The sequence below is a fragment of the Neofelis nebulosa genome, chromosome 13 (genome assembly GCF_028018385.1).
Source record: "Neofelis nebulosa isolate mNeoNeb1 chromosome 13, mNeoNeb1.pri, whole genome shotgun sequence".
In the NCBI taxonomy this organism is placed as follows: Eukaryota; Metazoa; Chordata; class Mammalia; order Carnivora; family Felidae; genus Neofelis; species Neofelis nebulosa.
In genome coordinates, this window is record NC_080794.1 from 65,025,398 (window position 1) to 65,041,027 (window position 15,630).

Sequence of the window (15,630 nt, forward strand, 5' to 3'; positions counted from 1 at the left end):
GTGAGTTTGAAACCCACACTGGGCTCTGTGCTGACACTGCAGAATCTGCACGGGATTCTCTCTCTGCCCCTCTCCTACTCAACTCTTTCTCTCTCTCTCTCAAAATCAATAAATAAACATTAAAATATTTTTCAAAAAACAAGAAAAAAACCCAAAATTATTGAAACTAACTCAAAAAGAAACAGGCAATCTGAACATACCTATAAAACAAGCAAAAAGATTTAATTACTATTTTTAAAAAACTACCTGTGAATATAAGTCCAGGCTCTGATGGCTTCATGAATGAACTATACCAAAGATTTAAAGAATCTCTAAATCCTTTAAAGTCTTCTAAAAAAAACTGAAGAGAGGGACCATTTCCCCAACTCATTCTATGAGGCCACCATTACCCTGGTGTCAAAACCAGACAAAGACCACAAGGAAAGAGAACTACAGAACAATCTCTCTGACGAATGTGGGTACAAAAATCTGCAGCAAATACTAGCAATCTGAATCCAGCAACATATAAAAAGAATTATACATCTTAACCAAGTGGACTTTATCCCAGGAATGCAAGGCTGGTTTAACATGTGAAAATCAATGTATATAGTTGTATCAATAGAATAAGAAACAAATCATCTCAATAGACACAGAAAAAGCATCTGACAAAACCCAATACCTTTAAAAAAAAAAAAACACAAAAAAAACAAAAAAACAACCACTCAATAAACTAGGAATAGAAGGGAATTTTGCCAACTTACAAATAAAGGGCATCTAAAAAAAAAATCCACAGCCAAATGTTTTTAATAAATTAAAATGTAAGAAAAATTAAAATATCTGTAATCCCTCCAATCAGACATTAGAACACATTGATTCGTATCTTTGCAGTTATAAGCATATTCCTTTTGGGCACATTCTCTTTAACCACATTAATGGGAAGAAGGAAGTGTTAAAATAGTAAAGACAAAGTTTCTTGGTCAAATATCTCCTCAAAGGGCTAGAAGTGAGGGAAAACATAAACTCTCCCTGTCCAAACTATTTTCCCAATGATGATGCCAAGATACAGACTGACAACCTAAGTTCCAATGGGGCCCCTGATGTCAGGTTGTAAATGGTATCATTCTATATTTCTGGTCCCTTCTAAGTCCACATGAGTAAAGCCAAGACAACTGAATACAGTTGGATATGGAAGGGGGTTGCTTGTCTAGAATGAAGTCCCATGCAGATCATTAGAACCAAGGTTGGTAAGACCTCCAGACTTGTACCTTAAGAACAAGGTGCAAGAACAAGGTGCATCATCTTCTTTTTAAGAAGATGATAACAATGAACACTTATATAGCACTGATGGTATGCTAGGCACTATTCCAAGTGCTTTACATATATTGTCATTTAATCATCTCAACAATGACCCCCATTCCATGAGGAAAAGCAAAGAGTGGTTAAAGAATTTGTCCAAAGTAAGTGGTAGAGCTTAGACTCAAACTCAGACAACTTAACTCTTAAGAGACCCTGCTCTTAATCACTATGTTATGCCATCTCTAAACAAGCAGAGGAATGAGCAAACCTAAAACACAAAACACAATAGATGCATACAGAAAAAAATGTGGAGTCTCCATTTCTGTGCTTACAAGTTAATTCAGCCTGATTCAAATTAAGAAATCATAACTGTGTTATATCAAAAAAGCAAAGTGGGTGCTGGGTAGACTCCATACCCACATGCAAGAAAATGAAGTTGGACCCTTACCTTGCACCATATACAAAACTTCCCTCAAAATGTATCAAAGACCTAAATGTAACAGCTAAAACTATAAAAGTCTTAGAAGGAAACATGGGAAAGCTGCAGGACTTGAATTAGCTATGATTGCTTGGATATAACACCAAAAGCATGGTCAACAAAAGAAAAAAATGATCAGCTGGACTTCATCAAAATTAAAAACTTTTGTGTATCAAAGGTCATGATCAACAGAATGAAAAGGCAATCCATGGGAAAAAAATATTTGCAAACCACATACCTCACAAGAGATTGGTATCCAGAATATATAAAGAATTCCTAAAACTCAACAACAAAAAACCCAAACAACCCAATTTAAAAATTGGTAAAGGATAGGAATAGACATTTCTCCAAAGAAGATAGACAAATAGCCTATAAGCACATGTAAAGATAACCAATACTACTAGTCATTAGGGAAATGCAAGCCAAAACTGCAATTCAATACTACTTCACATCCATTAGGAAAGCTATTATCAATAGAGGGTCAGGGTTCCTGGGTGGCTCAGTCGATTAAGCCTTGACTTCAGCTCAGGTCATGATCCCACAGTTTGTGTGTTTGAGCCCAGCGTCGGGATCTATGCTGACAGCTCAGAGCCTGGAGCCTGCTTTGGATTCTGTGTCTCCCTCTCTCTCTGCCCCTTGCCTACTTACACTCAGTCTCTGTCTCTGTCTCTGTCTCTCTCTCTCTCTCCCTCTCTCTCTCAAAAACAAACAAACGTTAAAAAAAAAAATACACGAGCATCTGCATTGCTCAGTTGATTAAGCATTCAACTCTTGATTTCAGCTCAGGTCATGATCTCAGGATTTGTGGGATTCAGCCCCACAATGGGCCCCACAGCAGGGGACAGACTGACAAGTCTCCTCTCCCTCTGTCCCTCCCCATTTCATGCTCCCTTGTTCACTCACCCACTCTCCCTCTCCCCCCTCTCTACCCCTCCCCCAACATGTGTGTGCATGGGTGCATGTGTGCACATGCACACTCTCTCACAAAATAAATCAATTTTTTTTTAAAGTTGATTTATTCTGAAAGAGAGAGAGAGAGAGAGAGAGCACACATGTACACAAGAGGCGGAGGGGCAGAGAGAGGGAGTGACAGAACCCAATCAGGATCCACTGCCAGCGTAGAGCCTAAAGTGGGGCCCAAACCCATGAACCATGAGATCATGGCCTGAGCCAAGATGAGATCAAGGGTCAGATGTCTAACGGGCTAAGCCACCCAGGTGACCCAATAAATATTAAAAAAAATAATAATAATAATAATAATAGAAAATAATAAGGGTTGGCGATGATATGGAGAAATTGGAACCCTTAGGCATTGTTGGTGGGAATGTAAAATGGTGCAGCTACTGTAGAAAAGCGTTATGGTGATTCCCCCCAAAATTAAATTACCATAGATCAGCAATTCTACTTCTGGGTAGAAGAAAACAAGAAAAAGCCAGGGCACCTGGTAGGCTTAGTCAGTTAAAGCCTCGGACTCTTGATTTCATGGTCTCACAGTTTGTGAGTTCAAGCCCTGTATAAAGCTCTGTGCTGACAGCATGGAACCTGCTTGGGATTCTCTCTCTCTCTGCCCCTCCCCTGCTCTCTCTTTCAAAATAAGCAAATAAACTTTAAAAACAATAAAATAAACCTAAACACTAAAAGAAGAAAAAGCAGGTTCTCAAATAATTGTACACCAATGTTCATAAAAGCATTATTCACAATGGCCAAAGAGTAGAAGCAAAGGGTGCATCGATGGATAAGTGGGTAAATAAAATGTGGTATACATACAATGGAATATTATTCAGTCTTTAAAAAAAATAGGAAGGAGGAGCTCCTGGCTGGCTCAGTCAGTGGAGCATGTGACTCTTGGTCTTAGGGTTTTGAGTTTGAGCCCCACATTGAGTACAGAGATAACTTAAGAAAAAAAAGGAAAAAAGCATATTCTGATACATGACACAACACAGAACCTTGAGGACATTATGCTAAGTAAAATAAGTTGGTTATAAAAGCGCAAATATTGCTTAATTTCTCTTATATAAAGTTCCTATGGTAGTCAAACTCATAGGCACAGGAAGCAGAATGGTGACTGCCAGGGGCTGAGGGGAGGAGGGAACGAGTCACTGTTTCAGTTTCAATTGAAGAATATGAAAGAGATGGCTCATAGTGATAGTTGCACAACAATGTGGGCTTAATGCCACAGAAACGTAGGCTTAAAAATAGTTAAAATGGTAAATTTTATGTTAGGTATATTTTCTTGAAATTTTCCTTTAAAAAGGCAAAGTGGAAAAAGACCCCAAAAAATTTCAGATTGAGGTAAGGAGGGGTTTGATACACTAAAGTCGCACTTACCTAAAATCACAGCAGCCCCAAATAATAATCTTAATATTTCGTTACAAATATGTGAATCTGCTCAACGAAGACTTCCTGACTGCACTGCAGTTCACCAAGCCCAGCTATGACCTAATGCAAAAAACCTCACTTGGCAATACAAACCAAGTTAGGGCAAAACAGATGATTAACCACATGGGATTCAGTGTTGGGTTTTTTATTTCTAGCTGTAGTCTTAAGAGATTAGGGAACAGCAACTATTAGAATAATATGTAATACTCCCAGTCACTGGGGAAACGATATTATAGCAGCCTCATTTTGGTGCTTTGTTTTAATCTGCATAATGCTTTTCATTCTCTGTAATGGGGGATCAGCAGGGTCTGATTAACACAAGAAAGGTCATTACTGATAAATTCTAACCCAGGGGATAATGTAAGCCTGCCTGTCTGCCACTTCTGAGCAGACAACTGGACTAGAAGCTTATTTTCATGTACTTCTTGCTACTCAAGAGTCATCAGCCCAGTGCCTCTGCTCCTATCATTTGATTGCTTCGGTCCGTATATACTTTTCATTAGACTAAGATGCATCCTTCAGCTGAAGTGCTTTGTGTCCTCTCAACTCATCGGTACCCTTTCTGATAAAAGAACTGTGACTAAGGCAAATTCTGTAGCTCAAACAGGGTCATGGGCAAGAGGATTTGGGGGGACTCTGCCTGGCTGAGCGAGACCTTACATTCCCTTTCCAACCCTAACTCTGGACATCAACAGTGAATGTGCTCTCCTTGATTACTGCCTGAGGGCTTTTTTCCCATGACATTCAGAATTCTATATGCAGCCTGCTCCAAAGGGTGTTATGCTCAATGAACCCCCCTATCTAGAGACTGCTGAGAGCTATTCTTGTTCTCTAGCCTCCCTAGCAGAGTGTACATTTAAAGCTTTCCTCCTCCTCCTCCTTTTTTTTTTTTTTTTTTTTTTTGGAGGGAACATTTTTTAGGGTGAAGGAAAACAGCTACATAAGCACATAAGCAGGAAGTAGGGGGAGGACCGCTTCAGCATTGAAACAAAAGGATCATGGAGCAAACAGAGGGACTAGAGGCAAACTCACAAGGTGAACAATTATGAGACTTACAAAGAAATGCAATAAATTCTCATTCCAAACCCCAAGCTTGTTACTAACCACAGTAATATCTAAGAAGTCATTCTTGGGGTGCCTGGGTGGCTCAGTCGGTTGAGCCTCTGACTTCAGTTCAGGTCATGATCTCACGGTTCTTGAGTTCGAGCCCAGCGTTGGGCTCTGTGATGACAGCTCAGAGCCTGGAGCCTGCTTCGGATTCTGTGTCTCCCTCTCTCTCTGACCCTCCCCCATTCATGCTCTATCTGTCTCTGTCTCAAAAATAAATAAACATTAAAAAAAAAAAATTAAAAAGTCATTCTTGCCAGTCCTGGAAGCCTAATGGATAAAAGGTCATCGTCAAAGAAAAACTAAACTTTAGGTTAATGCATTCCAAATAAAAGAAAAATTTAATATATTAATCATAGAGTTAAAACTTTATCCACCTTAAGAAAATTACAGATGAGAAGAAAAACCTATTTGCAGTGATTCAGCCACTATTTCTGTGAGCAACCAGAGAATAGGATTGTGAACTTGGTGCTAATAAAATGCTAATTAAGTGAAAAGCATTAAGATGTTAACTTGAATAGATTCATTAAAGGGCTTCAAATTACTTACCTTGAAAGTTGGTTAGATGAAGGTCAGATTTTAGTCTCACATTTTTCTTTTTCTCTTTTGGCTAATTAGGTTAATAGTCAGCAGACCTCATCCTAAAGTATATGACCTCACTGGGGTAATCTGCTAAGTGATGGCAGGAAATATTTAGCATAGGTGTCTCCAAGCAGAACTTCCCAAATGCCTTCCTTCCAGTCCTGTACGTGGCCCCTCAGAGTATTTTTCCTTTGTGGCCCAGCTGATGCGTGAAGGCATTTGAAGTAACAATTATACAAAGTGGATTTTCTTTTCAAAGTGGTATTTTAAAGATGGAGCAATAATATTTTATTTTCTTGAGGCAAAGCAAAGAACAACCTGCCCATGGAAAGGAACAAACACAGGGCTCTGTATGTTAATGACCTCAGGTGTTCTAATAAAATCAGTAGTTTCTCAAAAATACTAATTTGAAAAGATATATGCACTCCTATGTTTCCTGCAACATTATTTACGTTGGCCAAGATACAGAAGCAACCCAAGTGTCCTTCAAGAGATAAAGGGATAAATTTGTGGTATATATACAAATACACTCTCACACAATGGAATATTACTCAGCCATAAAAAAGAATGAAATCTTGTCATTGGCAACAACATAGATGAACCTAGAGGATATTATGCTAAGTGAAATAAGTCAGAGAAAGACAAATACCATATGATTTCACTTCCATATGAAATCTAAAAAACAAAACCAAAAAGCAAATAAACAAAAATAGACTAATAAATACAGACAACACACTGGTGGTTGCCAGATGGGTGGGGTTGGGAGATTGATAGTATAGGTGAAGGAGATTAAGAGGTATAAATGTCCAGTTATAAAATAAGTAAGTCATGGGGCGCCTGGGTGGCGCAGTCGGTTAAGCGTCCGACTTCAGCCAGGTCACGATCTCGCGGTCCGTGAGTTCGAGCCCCGCGTCAGGCTCTGGGCTGATGGCTCGGAGCCTGGAGCCTGTTTCCGATTCTGTGTCTCCCTCTCTCTCTGCCCCTCCCCCGTTCATGCTCTGTCTCTCTCTGTCCCAAAAATAAATTAAAAACGTTGAAAAAAAAAAAATTTAAAAAAATAAAATAAGTAAGTCATGAGAATGAAAAGTACAGCACAGGCAATACAATCAATAATACTATAATAGCTTTGTATGGTAACAGACGGTAACTACACTTATCATGGTGAGCCCCACACCATGAACAGAACTGTCAAATCACTATGTCGTATACCTGAAACTGATATAACATTGTATGTCAACTATAATTCAATTCAAAAAATAGCAGTTTCTAAGCAGCTGCATTTTAAGAATCTCTCTGAAGGATCAAACAGGAAGAGAGAGACAAATTGTTTAAACACAAATAACTCTGACAATTAAAGAACTAGCATGACTAAGCCATGAAAGACAAGTGAAAAGCAAACAGACTGACACTTGCAAATTTAGGCCTCCAAGCATGTGGAGGCACTTTTAATTTTCACTGTCACAATCTAAACTCCAAAGAACAGAAAAGTCTGCAGCCTTGCTTTTCACCTGCTGGTAAGATACTATGTTAAGTGTTGCTGTTAGATGTATTGCATTCCAGAAGATCTCAAAGACATAACTTGTAGTGGTCATCAACCGCCAAACCTGTTTGAGACCCTCTCAACTGTTAGATGTCTGAAAATTTCACATGCAGCCCAAACCCTTCCCCTGGTTATCAAAGAACATACTACAGGAGAGGTGGCTAAGAGTTCATTCACTCTTCCTTAGAAATCCCTTCCAGGTGTGGGATCAGCACAAACAATCTTTATGACAACAGAAGTAAATGTTGCACACTATCAGAGTTTTACTGCTGAGCCTTTATATACCCTTGATAATAAACTTGGTGGCCAATAGTTAAACATCCCACAGTATCCCTGGGAGACCCAAGGGGCCAATTTTCTGACACGTGTTGGGCTCCGTGCTGATAGCACAGAGCCTGCTTGGGATTCTTTCTCCCTCTCTCTCTGCCCCTCCCTCACTTGCATGCGGACGTCCATGCACATGCTCTCTCTTAAAAAAATAAACTTAAGGGGCGCCTGGGTGGCTCAGTTGGTTAAGAGTCTGACTTTGGCTCAGGTCATGATCTCGCAGTCTGTGAGTTCGAGCCCCAGATTGGGCTCTGTGCTGACAGCTCGGAGCCTGGAGCCTGCTTCCAATTCTGAGTCTCCTTGTCTCTCTGCCCCTCCCCCACTCATGCTCTGTCTCACTCTCTCTCTCTGTAAAAAATAAACATTAAAAAATAATAATAATAAACTCAAAAAAAAGTCTGCCCACAAAAAAAAAAAGCAAAACATCTTTTAAGGTTGTTAACATCTTAATTTTTTATACAAGAGACAAATGAAGACATACTTAGGAAACATTCTAAGGAAGGCTCAAAATGCTAGACCTAAAAACAGTATGCAATTCCTCAAAAAATTAAACACAGAATTATCATGATCCACCCCTAGATATATGCCCAGAAGAAGTGAAAGCAGGGACTGGAGAGACTGTACACCCATGTACAAACAACTAAAAGGTGGAAGCAACCCACTTGGGATTTCATCGGTGGATGAATGGATAAACAAAATGTGGCATATACATGCAATGGGAATATTATTCAGCCTTAAAAAGGAAGGAAATTCTGGGGCGCCTGGGTGGCACAGTCGGTTAAGCGTCCGACTTCAGCCAGGTCATGATCTCGCGGTCCGTGAGTTCGAGCCCCGCGTCAGGCTCTGGGCTGATGGCTCGGAGCCTGGAGCCTGTTTCCGATTCTGTGTCTCCCTCTCTCTCTGCCCCTCCCCCGTTCATGCTCTGTCTCTCTCTGTCCCCCCCAAAAAAAAAAAAAAAAACACGTTGAAAAAAAGGAAGGAAATTCTGACACTTGCTACAACGGAGAAGAATCTTAAATATATTATGCTAAGTGAAATGGCCAGTATCTTAAGAGTTGATAAAGTGCTCTCACATACATTATATAATTCTCACAACTATTTCCCTGTGAAACGTGACCTCCATTTTACAGATAGTAGAAAGAGGTCCAGAGAAGATAAATAACTTGCTCAAGGTCACACATTAAGTGGTAGCCACAAAAATTTTAAATCCAGTTTCTCTAATTCAAATTTCCATGCTCCTTTCAATACATCATACTGAGTTTTCTGTTTACCTCCATGGCAACTCTATAGGACCATTACCGTACAGAAGAAAGAGCCCTGGAGTGCCAGGCCGGCTCTGTTGGTGGAGTGTATGGCTCTTGATCTCAGGATTGGGAGATCGAGCCCCAAGTTGGGTGCAGAGATTTCTTAAACATAAAGAACTTCCAGAAGAAAGAGCCCTGAGTCCTGGACTTGGGAGTTAAAGGACCTATGATTCTCAGCTTTGCCAAATAACAACTGTGGGACTTTCTGCAATTCACCATATCTTTGAGACTCAGTTTCCTCACTGGAAAAAGTGTATTTTTAAAAGTTTGTAATATACTCTTTTAGAGTTTGAATATCAAAGAAGAAGACAGTATACAAAAGGGCACAAAGTTTAGCACTTGATAAGTGAAAATAAATGTCAGAAAGAAAAAAAAGTAAACTTTAGCTGGCTTATCATCGGTATTTTGCCCTAATCTGGCCTTAGTGATAAGTGACATCCAAACGCATTTTTCCTGTATTCTCTTGAGAAAACTGACTGGATCCTTGATACTTCTGACATATACTCCCAAGTGTAATTCATTAGCAACAGTGAAAATGATGTAACTATTCTCTGCAGCAAGTTCATCAAAGAAATGTGAGGAATGAAAGTCAAGGTATAGGCCTGACAGACACTTGCAAAGAAAAGAAAGAGGTCATGGTTATAGGCATCTGCTCAAAGTTCAGCCCAATGCTTTCTGGGCTATTCAGAAAAGCACAGGCCAAAAGCTTCAATCAGCTATTTGACGGCCCTTGGGAAGAATAAGGACAGTGGCCAAGCCAGAAGCCACTGAAAGGGATAGCAACAAAGTAGAAGATAAAGCAAGCATAAAGGAATGTGATCAAGGAAACAGGTCCCAGATGAAAAGGAGCTGCCTGGAAAGCCTAAGTAAATACATGAATAAATAAACACAACATAAATTATACTGGTATGAACTTCATACTCTAGCCCAGAATCTGGAGCTTCTTTCAAACACCCACATTTGTCATACTGCCATTGGGTCACAAAGGGATAATTGGGAGAAGGCAGTATGTAATTCCTGATTCTTATAGAAAATCACATTTATCATAAGCCCTCACTACAGTATCTGGTTTATTTGCTAGGTACAGATATGCATTTGTGAGATTTATAAAACTGTGCTTGTGGCAAAATGTCTCTGGGGTCAGGTAAGGCAGATCAACCTTCAGTGCAATCTTGTTAGCACATCTCACCCCTATGCCCCCTCATTCCAGCTCTCCCAACACACACATTTCACACTTTTCCTTTTGTTCCCAGATGTGCCAAATACTGCTGTAAATCACTAAGGGACATTTTACCTTTAAAAAAGGGAAAGAGAGAGAGAGGAAAAAAGAATAGAAAAGAAAGATACAGAAATAAACACTAAATCCCAGCTCTGTCACATATAAGAATTTATACCAAGTTGTAGACGTGCATTACTATTGCTGGGAATGTCTGGCAAGGCTTACATCTGGAGCTAAATCAAGTTTCCCCATCTGTTGGGTTTGCCTCTTCTACTCAGTGTTAATTTTTCAATTGTTTGCAAGAACAATTTAATAAATGTTGAGAAAATGGGAAATGATAGGCACAAAGGGAGCGAGGAATGTAAGGAAAGTGAGCTTGAGATTTCATGAAACTGAAAGCACATTCTCTCCATTTACAAACAGCTCACTCCTATGAGTATGTGGTATTTCCTCAAGACCCTAAACCAAACTCCATGCCTGAATCAATTTCATCCAATACATATAGCACTCTGTAATTGCCTTGCTGTTTCATAAGGAAACTAAAATAACTTAGCCCCATGAGCTCCATTTGCCTCTGTTTACCACAAATAGAAAGAGCCATGTAAAGCAAAACGTCAAAGTTCCAGATCCCCATGAGTCATTCACTGAACTCACGGAGGATGGCAGAAAAAATTTTTCAGAGAAAATGGCCTATACACAGAAAACACTTTGGCAACAGCGATGTTTGAAAAGGGCTTGCAACCGTCTCTTGGTAAGAAAATTCATAGTACAGCACTGTGAGCTATTTCAATATGACAATATGAAAGTCTCACGCATTCCTACTTTTCTTGATCAAGTACGACATTTCTTCCACTCCTACAGGCATCAGGGTTTAAAATAGCAGTGGTGTTCAACACACTCCACTCAGAAAGGTACAATAAACCTCAAGATGAGCGAAGGAGCTCTGAGAGGGGTAAATTCTCATTCCTTACCTGATATTAACCAATGCATGCGTCACCTTGCTAGCTGCTTCTTTCCATTGGCCTGCATTGGTAGAAAGCCTCAGAACTGTAAGGAAGAAAAGAACAAAGATCTGTCAGATTCCTGGTACAAAATACAAATATGAGGGATAAAGACACATCTCAGAAGAATACTATTAGAATAACCAAACGGAGCCTATACCAAGGTTCTGATTAAAACATCCTCATCTCAGAGAAAAATATAAGGGCTTATTCTCAACGATCTTCACCAGGATTTTTTTCTTCTCTAAATTTTTTTCACTTTCTATCAAAATACTCCTCTTCTACACTGGGTTCCCCTCCATCTACTCCCTACTAACAGGTTTCCATACTTGGTTTTTACATTCGTTTCAAATATACACTGAGGTGGTAATATGAGGCTAACCTGGCTGCCACAGTTACCATTTCCGTATTTGCTGGGGCTGATTCAGTGGAAGTGGCTGGCTGATTAAGTATCCCCTCCTGCTCCATACATATCTTTCTCCCAAAGGTCTAAGCTGGGTCAAACAGAACAAATAATCTTGCTAGACAGAGGATGGTCATGTTTCAATCAAGGAGTAACCTGTTTGGGGCGCCTGGGTGGCTCAGTTGGTTAAGTGTCTGACTTCAGCTCAGGTCATGATCTCACCGTTCAGGAGTTCAAGCCCCGCGTTGGGCTCTGTGTTGACAGCTCAGAGCCTGGAGCCAGAACTCTCTCTGACCCTCCACTGCTCATGCGCTCTCTCTCTCTCTCTCTCTCTCTCTCTCTCGCTCTCTCTCTCTCTCTCAAAAATAAATAAACCTTCAAAAAAAAAATTAAAAAAAAAAAAAAAGACGTAACCGGTCTTAGCTCCTCTGATTTAACTGTGTGACCTGCAACATGAATCAACAGGAATATTCTTCCCTTTCTGACCAGATTCTATCTCTTTTCCACACTTACCAATAGGAGGAAAGACGAAGGAAATATAGAACATCGTCTATCATGCTGAACTTCAGGACCATACAGTACAGTACTGATATAATTTTAGAAAAGAGACAAACCAGTACAACTGCACCTTGAAAGAGCAAGCACATGGTGGGCACTCCAGTACATGTGTTTAATGAAGGAATAGCTAATAAGAGCTAAGGTTTACTATGTGTCAAGAAGTGAACCAACTTAGGTTATATGCAATATAGCAAAGAGATGAGGAAAACGGAGACTCAGAGGAGCCAACTGATCTAAGTACATTCACTTGTATGTAACCAAGCTAGAGTTCAAACCTGGAGGGTATGACTCTAGGGCATGTGTGTATAGTGAGTGGTTATGAGTATTAACCCTGAAGCTAACTGTCAAAAGTCCAGTTCCAGCCCCTGCCATTTATGAGACAATTATAGCAATACTTACAGGGAAGGATTATTGTGAAAATTAAATAAGTTAATATATATAAAGCCTTAGATCAGTGCCTGGCACATAGTAAATGTTATAAGTATTAGCTATTATTATTTAAATAAACTGCTTCCCAAACAAATGAATGAATATATCTGAGATTTTCCCAAAAGAAGGAAAGAGGAGCCTAGCAAACATTAAGAAATATGTAATCAATTTGCCCAGGAACTCTGTGGTTTTTTTTTTTAAAGATTTATTTATTTTTGAGAGAGAGAGCACAAGTGGGGAAGGGGCAGAGAAGGGGGGACAGAAGATCCAAAGCAGACTGTGTGCTTCAGCCCTGCATCAGGGCTCAAACTCATGAATCATGATATCATGACCTGAGCTGGTCAGATGCTCAACCAACTGAGCCACCCAGGCGCCCCAGCACAGGAACTTGATCCCTGAGTACCATCACTACCTACTCCTGCCCAAGATTCCAGCAAGCAGAGCAGCAGCTCTATCGGAGGGAAGGCCTATGGCGGTAGCAGGGAAAGGAAACTCATCTTGCTGCCCTGCATCTGTTCCAGCAATAGCTCATTTTTATAAATTCATGCAATTTTATGAAAGAGAATATGGAAGCCTTAATAAAACATATTATCAGAACACTGATTTTCTAATTTACAAGATTTAGTGCAGGGGAAGTTGGTATAGTTCCAAGTTAAAGCTCCTCAGTCTGAAATCCAGTTTCACCCAGTGTACATGCAAATTTATTCATGTAATGAACACAACTGTTTCAGCAAGTCAGACGTATCTTTTCCAACTCAACGGTGGAACTAATGAGATAGCTTTGTTTTTCACGAGATCCTCTACTAGATCATAGATTCTCTGATGGTGGGGACCAAAACATATATGGAACTGAGCTGAATCCTCCGCTCTTTATTTCAGAGAGGTATTTAACTCTGTACATGGATTATTTCTCTGTAACATTCTGTCAGCTCTGTTCCTTAGTGAACAAGCACCAGATGACATCATCAATGCATTTCCTTTGGAAATGCCATAGGCTTTTATATTCTTTTCTAGGTTACCAAATTTAAACACAAAATTATTTCAAAATGCCCTAAAAGCCTCAAGCTAAGGTAATCATTTATGTTGTAAATTATGGTTCACAAAAATAACATATTACACAGCCATTTTAAAAAGAGACGTTAAGTAATAGTAAAAACTGGAAACAACCATAATTTCCATGAAAAGAATAAATAAACTAAACCCACACTATACAAAAAAAGAGAGAAAGACTTAAGAGAATTACAAAAGAAGGAAAGTATTTTATGACATATAGTTTTAAAAAACATAAAATAGAAGGATAACATGATTACAACTATGTAAAACTATGCATACATGTAGGCGAATATGTAACTATGAAAATGATGGTAGTAGTAGAAAAAAGATATTGTAAAAGTTTCTAGTTTTTCCATCTTGCTTTTTCTTAAGTATCTGTAATAATCTTTTTTAATAAAAAAAAAAGTTCAAAATATGGTATCATTCATTCACGGTTCAGAGCAGCTCCTGTGGAGGGCCTTCCTATTCAGTGGACTTCACTGCAGAAAATTATCATAGGAATATTAAGTGTGTGCCTTTATCAAAAATGTTTCAGTGAGCCTTCCTCTTCCAGCATGACAGGAGAACAAGACATAATCTACCCTCCTACCTTAAATAACAGAACAGTAGATGAAATATATGAAACAACAATCACCAGACACTGGACAACAGGCATACAGAACTGTGATCCCTGAAGAAAAAAAAAACAACAACAACAAGGTGAGCCCCACTATTACCCCAGCTTCCTGCATGGAGAAGTTTTCTAGCCTGTGGGGCAGGGAGGAGGAACCTAAACAGAATCCATAAGTCATGCCAAGCTGAGGACATAGAGATCAACATTTGGAGAGGCCAAGACACCTAGAATTTGTGGGTGAGAGTACTATAGAAGAGGGAGTTTGACAGAGAGCTCTGGAGGTCTACAGAAGGGTCCTCTTACACCTTTAACTGAGTATTGATCCGCATACATGGAAGAGGAAAATACTCAAGGCTGGGCACAAAGAACCAGTGGAAAGAAAAAGAAATTGTAAAGCTCATGGAGGGTCCCACAAATAAAATAATTTGTCTTACCACCACTCATACATGGGTTGTCAGACAGAATCTACAGATGAGTACTGCATTAGTAATGGAGTCAAATTAGTCCATATGAAAGATTGCTCTCAACCTCCCCTGACAACCCTTAAATGCAAACCTAAAAGGATAAAACTGATTCCACATAACGCAACCCCACTCTAAATTTTTTTTTAACGTTTATTCATTTTTGAGAGATGGAGAGAAACAGAGCATGAGTGGGGGAGGGTCAAGAGAAAGAGGGAGACACAGAATCTGAAGGAAGCTCCAGGCTCCAAGATGTCAGCGCAGAGGCCGACGCAGGGCCTCAAACCCATGAACCACGAGATCATGACCTGAGCTGAGGTCACACGCTTAACTGACTGAGCCATTCAGGCGCCCCAAAACAAGCCCATTCTAAATTTTTTTTTTTTAACGTTTATTTATTTTTGAGACAGAGAGAGACAGAGCATGAACGGGGGAGGGTCAGAGAGAGGGAGACACAGAATCCGAAACAGGCTCCAGGCTCTGAGCTGTCAGCACAGAGCCGGACGCGGGGCGAACTCACACACCGCGAGATCATGACCCCAGCCGAAGTCAGACGCTCAACCGACTGAGCCACCCAGGCGAAAACAAGCCCATTCTAAAACAAAGGTTAACATTATATAAAAATATGTCACAAAATCTAGCACTCATAACATTAAAATCACAATGTTCAAAATCCAATTTTAAAATGACCAGGCATTCAAAGAAACAGAAAAACATAAACCATAAGGAGAAAAATCAGTTAACAGAAATAGATCTAAACATGAAGAAAAATAGCAGAATTAGCAGAAAAGGACATTAAAACAACTATTGTAAATATGCTCCATATTCTCAGGAAGGTTGAGGAAAATACAATGAGGAAAGAAATGGACATATTAAAAAGAAGTCCAAATAGAACTTTTAA

The 15,630-nt window shown here is 39.6% G+C and overlaps 1 protein-coding gene across 2 annotated transcripts in view; it reads right to left on the reverse strand.

Annotated features, from left to right (window-relative positions):
- The window catches only part of ARMH3 (armadillo like helical domain containing 3), a 171,607-nt gene that overhangs the window by 75,757 nt on the left and 80,220 nt on the right, over window positions 1–15,630 (reverse strand). For both annotated transcript variants that reach the window (XM_058697566.1, XM_058697567.1), the window contains exon 23: window positions 11,183–11,258. In XM_058697566.1, the coding sequence (XP_058553549.1) occupies window positions 11,183–11,258 (76 nt within the window). The remainder of the gene's footprint in view (window positions 1–11,182; window positions 11,259–15,630) is intronic.